Raw genomic sequence first — 11,534 nt, 5'->3', positions numbered from 1 at the left:
ATTTTAAATATATATATATATTTAAAGTGTAGTAAAGTAAGAGTCTCTGACAGATGGATGTTCTGGGAACTATGGTGGAGTCACGAAGAAGGGAGTAGCAGTTCTGTCTACAAAAGCAAGAAAGCCCTGCCACTCTGTCATCACACTCTTCCTTGTCTGTGTCTCCCATTTGACTATGAAGTCATCAGAAGCCGTGTCAACGAATCCAGTAGGCACAGTGCCTATGGCCCATGACACTTTTAGGGGCCCGTGACGATGTTTTCTCTTTCTTTTTAAATCTGAAGCAAAATACAAAGGCAAGTCAAAAAGTATTGCTATGAAATCATAGCAACCTTTATCAAACAAAAATATCAAAATGTGAGGCTCTTGTTTCTTGACATCTCCTCTATCTAGGTCAGCACACTTCTGAAGGCAGTGAGTGTTTCCATCTCTCTAGCTTTTCCTCCAAAGAATTCTGTGCTCTTCAATTTATATCACATCAAAATGGCAGTTTGGGCATCCTCAAAGGATTCAAATCGTGTTCCCTTTAAATGTTGTCGCACTTTAAGGAACATAAAGAAGTCTGAAGGGGCAAGATCAAGACTCCTGGGTGGATGGAATAAGGTTTCCCAGTGAAATTCTCCTAGGACATCCTTTGTTGCCCTCTAAGTACGAGCAGGTGCATTGTCATGATGGGGAAAAAATATCTGTGCAATTTTCCTGGCCTTTTCCTTTCAATGTAGTCTTCAATTTTCTTAAAACTTTTCCTAATAAGTCCCCATGATTATTCTGTGTCCTTCAAGAAAACCTACCAAGATGACCCCTTTGGGGGTCCCCAAAAAATAGTCGCCAAAAGCTTCTGAGCTGACCTCTCTGCCTTGAATTGAACTGGCCAAGCAGATCCTTTCCAAAGCCACTGTTTTGATTAGACCTTTTTTTGAAGGCAGCCTAAGGAGACTAAGGCACGTGTACTACTGAGAGAACTGGTCTGCAGCCATCTACTGGTTGCAGAGACATGCCTAAACACGTTTGGTTTGGAATAAACCCATGTGTGTATGAACTGGAACCTTAGCAGCAATACTTTTTGAATTGCTCTCGGGTAATAATGAGGATATTATGAATCTAGCTTCGAGTGCATTCTATTTTATACCAACTGTCACATAATTTTAGAAATGTGTATATTTTTTCTAATGTAGGAAAGGGTCCACTGAAGTCAGAATGCTGTTCTGCTTTGAGGGCCAGGACCAAGTCTTACTTGGCTTCGAATCCCCTGTGTCTAGAAAGGAAGGGGTGAATGGGTGGATGGATGGATGGATGGGTGGAAGTCTTACTTGGCTTCGAATCCCCTGTGTCTAGAAAGGAAGGGGTGAATGGGTGGATGGATGGATGGATGGGTGGGCGGATGGATGGATGGGTGGGGTGGGTGGATGGATGGATGGATGGATGGATAGATAAGGTTGAATGGCATCATATTTGTGTTGCAAGGGCACCACTGTTATGTTCTTAAGCGATGCCACGTGCTTCAGTCAGACAGGACAGGACACAGATTAACTTTAGTGCTTCCCACTGGCACCCTGGTGATGTGGGCTTCTTGAAGCTATTAGAGGCCTGGTTAGCTCAGTGTCAGATTGCCCAACAAGCAAGGTAAGCATGGCTTACTTGCGCTTAGTTACTAAGCTGTCGTTTCACATGTTTTTCATCATATCAGAGATGTGGTTCTCAACATGGGGTGATTTTGTCCTCTAGGGAAGATTTGGGAATGTCTGGAGATATTTTGGGTTGCCACAAGTAGAGCGGGGGTGAGGTAAGGGAGAATGCTTTGACATCTATTGGGCAGAGGGCTTCTGTTAAACATCCTCCATTGTGTAGGACAACCCTCCTCCCCCCACAGCAAAGAATTATCCGACCCCTATTGTCAATAGTGCCAAGATTGAGAAGTAGCCAAGTTGAATACTTTTGGTAAAGGGAAAACTTCATGTTGAACAACATTTACCATTTGTTGAACCTCCAGGTATTTAAATTCCATTGGCTCATATAGCCTTCACAATGACCCTGAATGGGAGTTACTGATATTCCCCTTTTATAGAGAAGTTATTAACACAACTTGCCCCAGAGCACACGATTAGCAAGTCTGTCCAAGTCCAGAGCTTGTATTTTTCCACATCGCCTCAGCGTCTGCCTCTTTGTTCTCAGCTGTCATAGACTATGGGTTCACTCGGCTGCCCCCTAGTGTGCGAGCTTTGCAGAGGCAGGCCAATATTGTTTCTTCTGGTACTTCTTCAGGGGCCCTGGTGGTGCAGTGGCTAAGCACTTGGTTTCTAGCTCTGAAGGGTCAGCAGTTGGAACCTACCAGCCTCTCCGTAGGAAGAAAAAGATGATGCTGTCTGTTTCCATAAAGATTGACAGCCTTGGAAATCATACAGGGGCAGTTCTATGCTGTCCTACAGGGACACTATGAGTTGGAACTGCCTGAATGGCAGTGGGCTTAGAATTCTTTCAGAGGCCTACTACAGGCCTCCCATACATACCGACCACTTGTCCAGTCTTCAGAATGTGGTCATTAGGGAAATGAAGTGAAGGAAAGGACTCTCCACCCCACCTAGACTGTAAGCAGAATTATGAAAAGTGATCACTCTTGCCCATTCTAATGCTTGCAGGCACAGGGAGCATCCCTCCCTGGTGGCTCCATGACACAAAATACACGTCACTGTCTGTAGAATGCTTTTCAGGTCACAAGGAACAATGATTATCATGAATTCGTAGGCTGCTACGCTCAGAGCCCAGGATTGATTAAATGAGGGAAGTCGCGCAACATCGTTTTTTTTTTCCCTTCCGGACTAAAAATTCAATGGAATCTCATTTTGTAGGACCTGGCACTTCTTCCTAAATGATAATTAGTTCTTCTGGTCAGTAAAATCCATGCTAATAAGAATGGGGGGGTGGGGGAGGAAGCAGGTAGAGGAATTTCCCATGCACATCCTGCCCCCCTGGTGCCTCCCTGAGCCCCTCAAATCCCTCACTTGGGAGGCAGCCACTGACTCCTGGGGCAAACCCTGGCGGGCTGAATCACCTAATGATTTGGGATTCGATCACACAGCCATTTAGTATTTCTTTGAATTTTATTGAAAATTGACATGGACATTAGAAAGGTATGAAGCTAAACAGTGCTGGTTCTGAGATGTTTCTCCTGGCAAATGAAGGCCCAGAGGGGCAGTGACTGGTCACACCTTTGAGCAAAAAGAACAAAGGAGAAGAAAGGAAAAAAACAGACACAGATTCTGGAAAACATGCAAACGGGCTCTCAAGAGACACTGGAATGGTGATGATGGTAGGGGAAAATGGAAATGAGCACACTCACATGGTATTCTGATGCAAGGTAAACAATGAACTCCTGGCAGATTCATCAACATCAAAGTTCTCCCTCCAGATCTCAAGCTGAGCAGAAACTTATCTCAAAGCCCCGACTAGCCTTGGAAGGTTGGATGGCGTGGTATCATTGCGCTCTCTCACTAAGCTGAACCCTCTTGTCTCTCCCTTCTCCGCCTGAGTGTTAGCTAGTTGATCCATATGCCCCCCCCCCCTTGTTGGACTCTGTAGAAGGTCTGTGAATGCCGAAAAAGATCCAAGTGTTGTTTGACTTTCACGTCCATATTCAGAAATGCTTAACAGTAGCTGTAGACAGTCAACCCATGGAGCCAGAGAATTGTTGTTCAAAAAGAAAAGTACAGAACTCACACACTACCTTTTGAACAGCACCTTCACACCCACAGCTGAGGTCTCCTGCCCCAGCTCACTTATACTTGGGTGAGGTCTCCTGTAGGTTACATTTGGTCCATTCTCCAGGTTCTTTTCCTGCCTTGTTAGGTTAGTACAAGACACTTCCATTTAAAATACCATGTAAGTCAGAAGAGAGCTTCTTGCCTGGACACGGGGACACATGGACACTTGGCGAGTGAGTGTGTGTGTGTGTATGTGCACACACGTGCAATTTGAGGGCAGAGGGAATTGGTTGGTTTCTGGTTTGAGACAATATGGAACCCTAACTCTTCTATAATGGCAGTCTTCTCCTTTAGACTTAGTGCAGCTGCTGAAGACAAGATTAAAAAAAGCTGGAGAGGGAGAGAGAAAGAGAAAGAAAACATGAAGTTAGCCAGAGAAAAAGGACATCCAAAGTAAGACAGGAAGGGGAGTGGGCAGCGTGAGGTAGCACAGATTCTTCTTGGAGAAGACAGGTTAGAAATGAGGCCACGGATTGACGGTCACCATTGGGAAATCTGCTGAGAAGATTTTAAGAACACCACACACTGGTTTAAAGCTTCTTGTTTTAATGAAAAAACAAAAACAAAAACAAGCACATATTAACAGCCATATGTAAATGCTAAGTGATTCAAACAAAACAAAAAAGTGGGTATTCCAGCTAAGGAAAGCAAACTTCTGGGCTTCTCGTCTTAAGAGAAACGAGGTGTGTGTATCTGTGTGTGTCCTTTTCAAAACAGCTTTCCATTCCAGTCTGGGAAAATCAAAGCCCAGACCATTTCCAACGTCTGGATGCGTTTCACCAGAAGTAAACAGAGAACGTAGAGGATTAAAAAACAAAACAAAACAAAAAAACAGAAACAACCGTAATAATTAAAGAGCCTTTTCAGTGGAGGAAGAAAAAACCCTTCCTTGTCTCCAGTGACAAAAGCTACATAATAAAAGAAGTATTTTCATTCTTGTTCGATAGTTACTTACTAAATTTCCCTGTTTTCAAAAATCGTGGAAGGCATCTGTTAAATATGTACAGGAAGGCTTCAAAAAGTTCCTGGGACAATTCCATTATCTTTCAGTTCCATTTTTTCACGGACTTTTGAAGCCCTGCTGTACATGCCTGGCCCCATCCCAGAGGTCCAGGAAGGCTGGCCTGACGATTCCTACCTTTCGCAGAATACTCAGTTGAGTCTCCTGCTTGCTCTCTCCCTCACCCACCCTGTCCTCTGAGGTCTTTCTGTGGAAAAAAAAAAAAAAAAAGGAGAAGCAGTAGCCTCGTTTCCATGAACATACAGGAACAAATGGAATACTTTTGTGCAATGAGTCGGGAGACAGCATTTTGCTCAACTTCTGCCACAAAACAGTAGTAGAACTTTGGGTGAGTCCCTAAACTTCTCTTGAAGATCCCCTTATGAAAAAAGTGGAGCATATCTTAATATAAACTTCTGTGGCAAAGGCTGTGGATCTAATACTTTTGCAATAGTTGCTAAGTGCTGTTGAGTTGATGCCTACTTACAGTGACCCTATACGACACGGTAGAACAGCCCCATAAGGTTTCCTAGGCTTAGTCTTTATGGAAAAAGTCCTAGCAGAACAGTGGTTAAGCATTTGGCTACTAACTAGAAGGTTGTCAGCTCGAATCCACCTAGCAGTTCTATGGGATAAAAGACACGGTGGCCTGCTCCTCTAAAAACTTGCAACCTTGGAACCCCTAGGGGGCAGTTCTACTCTGTCTTGTAGGAACTGAACTTGGCAGCCAAAGGTTTAATCTTTATAGGAACCAATTGCCTTGTCTTTTCTCCCATGGAGCAGCTGGGTGGGTTGGAACCAACTATTGTGCCAATAGGGCTCCTTACAGGTAAACTAACAAGCAAAACCCCACTGCCATCTATTCCGACTCAGAGACGCTATCTAGGGTTTCCAAGACTGTAAATGTAAAGCCTCCTCATCTTTCTCCTGAGGAGTGGGCTGGTGGTTTTGAGCTGTCAACCTGTGGTTAGCAACCCATCATCTCCAGGGCTTTTTAGAGCCACTCAATCTCCACTGCCATTCTAAACTTCAAGTAGCTAGTCTGTAAATAAATGCAAACGTGAGGGGAGGGGCTCCTGTTTGTAATGTAAATAGATACTCAGCGAAAGGGGAGGAGGGATAGAGATCAGTTGGTTGGTTCGTTTTAAGTTTGCAATTCCTTGGAAGCAGCTCTGGAATGGGACTTAAAAACATCAAAGCAGCAAACAAGATACTTTCTCAAGGAGACTTAACCATAACTCAGCATCTTTTGGAACTGTTGTTAAGTGTCGTCGAGTCAGTTCTGACCAACAGCGACACTGTATAGGGTTTCCTGGGAGTGACTGGTGAGCTTGAACCGCTGACTTTGTGGTTCAAACCGACTTTGCAGTCTAGTGTATTAAACCATAGCACCACACCGAGACTTCTCTGAGTATTGGAGTGTCTTACCTCCAAGCCTAGGGTCTCCAGAAGTGCTCTGTTGTGACTTGGATTGTCCCAAGGAACTAGCTTTGTCTTTGGCAGCTTCATCCCTCTTCCTGCCTCAGACCACTAATCACTCGGTGAATTAAAATGCAAGTAGCGTTCCTAACGCCCCAAGAAATCAGAGGGCGCTTCAAAACTGCACTCTTGCCTTTGCCAACCAGACAAGAGAAAGAGTGTGTGCGAAGGTTTGCTTTTCACTGTCTCAGTTTTGGGTCCTACTATTGTATGGAATTGAAGAGACACGCTCCTCCCCTTCCCTTAGTGCCCCCTCCCAGCCCCTTGATCAAATTCTCAATGCTTTCAAAAGACCTGAGCACTTGGCATAGCCTTGTTTAACTTTATGGTTTCAAAGTAAGTGGTAAAAAAAAAAAAACAACAACTCACAAATAAATAAACAAGAAGGTGATGGATAGTCATGTTCCATGCCAGTGGCCCTGGGAGGCAGGGATAAGTTGTGGAAGTCAAAAAGAAGAGGTGAGTCTTGAAGTGATAGGGTAGATGGGGAGCCTGGCTGCCTGGCACCCCAAGGGAAAGCTGTCAGTTACAATAGGAACTTTGGCTTAAAAGGCTAAATGGAGTCCAGTCCAGCTGTAGCGGGGAATGCTATTCAGTACACAGCCATGGGTTACTGCAAAGGAAGGGCAGAGAGACGGGGAATTAGCCACAGATCGTTGTCAGGGTACCTCTAGTTCTCACTTCGTCACTGGCCAAGCACCAAAGGCTGCTGCCCCTGGTGGCCCTGACAGTGGGGGTGGGGGGACTGTCTTCTTCCCGAGGGTTCCCCAAAGCCACTATTGGATAGGACTCCTTTTCAAAATTAGGGCTGAAATCTTTTTAAAAAGAACGAATCCTTAGACTGGAGATAAAGTCCACAACCTTCTAAAAGCACAACACCTTTTTTCTTCAATCTTGCATATTTTTATTGGGGAAAACAGGTGCAAAATGCATACTAAAAATCATTACATTCACCAGATAGAGAATGCAGGACTCATCAGAACAAACCCGAAAACACTGATTCTTTGCCTGCTCAGCTTGCCAGTTTATGAAATAGGGCTATTATATCTGGTCCTACCTTATTGGGAAAATACAGAGGTGTTTCTGCAGCCCCTGAGAAGAATACTGTAAGTCTATAATTCAAGACACTAGGCTGGTAATAATATTCAGGTTTATTCTCCCTTCTGCATCCATGGAGTACCCAGAGTTACAGAGAGGAGAGACATGGGATTTTCTCCAGCAGTCGTGTTTTAGGGGTGTGACTGGGTGTAAACAAAGTCATCCTGGATTTTGAACAAAATTTGAATGCCATTTTAAGCGAATCAGAGTTGGAAAGGACCAAAAGGAAGAGGCACTAGAGAATTTCCTTTTGGATCCCTCAGTTGCCATGGAGATGACTAGATTCGTGGCTACCCCCTGTGAGTCAGAGTAGAACTGCGCTCCATAGGGTTTTCAATGGCTGGTTTTTGGAAGTAGATGGCCAGGCCTTTCTTCGGAGTCACCTCTGGGTAGACTTGAGAAGAGGTTGTGGAACATGGAGGCGAGTGTCAGGGGAGACCAGTGATAAAAGGAGGAAGCCGTGCTGACTCATGTTTACACAGCAATGGAGGATGCAAATCCGTCAGGGAAACAAGCAGCAATCAGAGTTGGAGCAGGGAAGCTGGTGGGTCTCCTGAACATGCTACGGTTTGGAAATGACAGGGAAGGATGGCTGAAGGCACTGGGAACAGGACTAGGATGCGGGCTGCATCTCCAATCCCCGTGACTGCTGGCTTCTTGACCAGAGGCCAGACACCATTCTCAGACTCTCAGGCTTCTAAGAACCTTGGCAGGAAGAGAGGTGGGGCACAGATGTATGCACCCAATGTGTTAAAGGAGAACTAGGGAAGGGGAGGCTCAGCTCTGTTGCGCAGGGGAAGGGCGTCTACAGGAAGCCCAAACTGAAAATGAAAAGAGAAGTTGGGTTAATGAACGGATGGATTAAAGTACATTAAAAAAAAAAAAAAAAGAGTCTGAAGAAATTTGTTTAAGTCACAATGACGACTAGATAAACTAGAATATACCTATGCTTAATGGAGTCCTGGTGTGGCGCTGTGGGTTAATGCGCCAGACTGCAAAGCCGTTTGAACTGCAAGGTTGGCGGTTCAAGCTCACCAGCTGCTCCTTGGAAACCCTATACAGGGTCCCTATGGGTCGGAATCGACTTGATGGCACTTAACAACAACAACAATGGTTCTAAGGAGTCCTGGTGTGGCGCTATAGGATAAGTTCTGGACTGCAAGGTCAGTTTGAACTACAAGGATGGTGGTTCAGACTTACCAGTCACTCCTTGGAAGCCCTATATAGGGTCTCTATGAATTGGAACTGACTCGACAGCACTTAACAACAGTGGTCCTAAGGTCTCATTGCACTGCCTCCTGAGAACGTTCTCTCTCTCGTACCCCCACCACACACCTCTATGAGGGGAAATGACAGGGAGGTCAGTAGGATGAGTTGGAACTGACTCAACGGCACTGAACAACAACGACTACAAGGAGTTCTTGTGTGATGCTGTAAGATAAGCACTGGGCTGCTAACTGCAAGGCTGGCCGTATAAACCCAGCTCATTGGAAACTCTAAACAGGGTCATTATGAGTCAGAAGTTAACCACAACAACGACTACAAAATCTGTTCATGTCAAGGCTCAGTTCTGACTCATGGCAACCCTGTGTGTGTCAGAGTCTGTGATCCATAAGGTTTTCAATGGTTGTTTTTTGTTTTGAAGTACGTCAATCACCAGGCCTTTCTTTCAAGATATGTGTGGTGGTGGTGGTTATGTGCTGTGGAGTTGGTTCCGACTCACAGCGACCCTGTACAGGGTTTCCGAGGCTTTACGGGAGCAGAAAGCTTCATCTTTCTCCCGTGGAACAGCTGGTAGTTTTGAATGGCTGGCCCTGAGGTTAGCAGCCAGATTTGTAACCACTACGCTACTCAAATTTCCCACCTTTAGATTAGCCATTTGTACCATCCAGGGAGAGTCCTGTGTAGAAATTTCTTCAGCAAATCTCCAGATGGCCTCAGCCCATTAGATAGAGTTCTAGGTTCACAGTCACTGTATTCCCTTGTCCCATAAGGAAAATGGGTACTTGAGGTTTCTCCTCAGATAGGCTTCAGAGCAGTTCTGGTTAGTTATCTGATACCCTAGGAGCAACACCTGCTTGAGAAGTAGCTGGGGATGGTCAGTAGCTTCTGCCCTAGGGTTCAGAGCAGTTACCTCAAAACCTGAGCTCCGGAAACACATTGTTTTGTGTTCACATAGTACTTTGAAGTTTATTCCATTGAAACGGCATCCTTGTGACATAAAGACAGCAAGGAGTACTGACTGATACCCATCTGACATATGAGGAAGCTGAGAAGCAGAGAGAAGTCAACTGACTTGCTTGTGGTCTCAAAGAAAGTTAGCGTCAGGGTCAGAGCTCAAATCTCTTTGGCTGTTTAAGCACTACTCCTTCCACTATGCCAGTGTTCTGGAGAAGTCCTTGGTTGTGGATATAAACCCCTGTTTGTTAGCTGAAGAACACATTTATCCCACTAAATAGCTTACTAAGTATTTTGGAAGGGAGATTGTTAAAAGCACATCCCTGGGTTGTGCAAATGATTAGCATACTCAGCTGCTAATCTGACAACCTGATGGTACTCCCCCCCTCCCCAATCAGCCATTGAAAACGCTATGGAGCCCAGTTCTATTCTGACTACACATGGGGTCGCCATGAGTCACAATTGACTCCACGGCCAGTGGTTTGGTTACAATCTTTACTTAAAAGGGCATATGTAACACTTTCATGCGTATGTTTGTATAATCACTTCTCCAAAGTCAATATAGCCACATCCCCATGCATCTATGAGGGTAAGTCAAAAAGTATTGCTACTAGGGTTCCAGTTCACACACATTTAAACAAAACGTGTTGAAAGATGTCTTTATGGTCAGTGGATGGCTGCAGGCAAATTCTCTCAGGTAATAAATACACTTTTTCTCCGTCTCATTAGAGTGCCTTCCAAAAAAAAAGGTCTAATCAGAACAGTGGTTTTCCAGGGGAATCTATTTGCTGGGCCAATTACTTCAAGGCAGAGAAGTGTTTTGGGTTTTCAAAGGGCTCATCTTGATAGAGTTTCTTGAAGGATGACGCTTCATGGGGGCTTATTAGGAAGAAATTTTAATAAAATTGAAAACTACACTGGTGAGAACAAGGAAAGTTGTGTTGAGGAATTCTTCAAAGGCAACAAGGACTGTCCTAGGAGAATTTCATTAGTCAACCTTACTCTAGCCATCCTACATCCCTGATCTTGCCCTTCAAACTTCCTTTTGTTTCCCAAACTCAAAGAACATTGAAAAGCAACACAATTTAGTCCTGTGAAGATGCCAAAACTGCAGCTTTGTTTTGGAGTGTTGAAGAGCAGAGATGTCAGCTTGAGGACTAAGTGCGCCTGACCCTTCATATGGATGCGAAAGCTGGACAGTGAATAAGGAGGATCGTTGAAGAATTGATGCCTTTGAGTTGTGGTGTTGGAGGAGAATACTGAAAGTGCCATGGACTGCTGAAAGAACCAATAGATCTGTTTTGGAAGAAGTGCAGCCAGAGTGCTCCTTGGAGGCCAGGGTGGCTAAGCTTCGTCTCTTATACTTTGGACATATTGTCCGGAGGAAACAATCGTTGGAGAAGGATGTCATGCTGGGTAGGGTGGAGGGTCAGAGAAAAAGAGGAAGACCCCCAACGCGATGGATCAGCCAGGTGGCATCATTGATGGACTCAAGTGTGGCAGCGGTAGTGAGGTTGGCCCAGGATCGGACATTGTTTCGTTCTGCTGTGCATGGGGTCGCTATGAGTCGGTTCCGACTCGATGGCACCTGACAACAACAACAAAGAGCATAGAATTCTTCGGGGGAAGAATTACAGAGATGGAAACACCGCTTCCAGAAGTATTCAGACCTAGATGAAGGATATGTTGAGAAGCAATAGCTTTGCATGTTGATATTTTTGTATAATAACATTCTCCATGATTTCATAGCAATACTTCTTGACTTAGGCTCGTATACACACACACAGACACACAATCAGGTGAATGGCAACTGATACCAGGAATCAGGAATCCTGTGTTGATGTTCCAACTCTGCCATTCACTCATTGTGTGGTCCCTGGGACGTTCCTAAAAGTCCTCAATATTCTATTTGTCCATCTTGTAAACTGAAGAGAATTCCTTCTCCATCTCACAGGACTGTTGTAAGGATAAAGTGAGATATGGAAAACCCAAGAGTGTTAAAATGCTATACAAATGCTCCT

The 11,534-nt window shown here is 44.7% G+C and overlaps 1 protein-coding gene across 4 annotated transcripts in view; it reads right to left on the bottom strand.

The window, feature by feature from the left end:
- Window positions 1-3,079: 3,079 nt before the first annotated feature.
- Window positions 3,080-11,534, bottom strand: part of SEPT6 (septin 6) — an 89,423-nt gene continuing 80,968 nt past the window's right edge. For 2 of the 4 annotated variants that reach the window (XM_006872097.1, XM_006872098.1), the window contains one exon: window positions 3,080-4,088. In XM_006872097.1, the coding sequence (XP_006872159.1) occupies window positions 4,079-4,088 (10 nt within the window). In that variant the 3' untranslated portion in view covers window positions 3,080-4,078. Of the gene's footprint in view, window positions 4,089-6,510; window positions 6,851-11,534 lie in introns of those variants that run through there. The other 2 variants (XM_006872096.1, XM_006872095.1) reach the window with 2 other exon arrangements.

This window comes from Chrysochloris asiatica, unplaced genomic scaffold, assembly GCF_000296735.1.
Source record: "Chrysochloris asiatica unplaced genomic scaffold, ChrAsi1.0 scaffold00183, whole genome shotgun sequence".
NCBI lineage: Eukaryota > Metazoa > Chordata > Mammalia > Afrosoricida > Chrysochloridae > Chrysochloris > Chrysochloris asiatica.
Note: the sequence above shows the minus strand (reverse complement) of the source record. Positions and strands in the feature narration are given on the sequence as shown.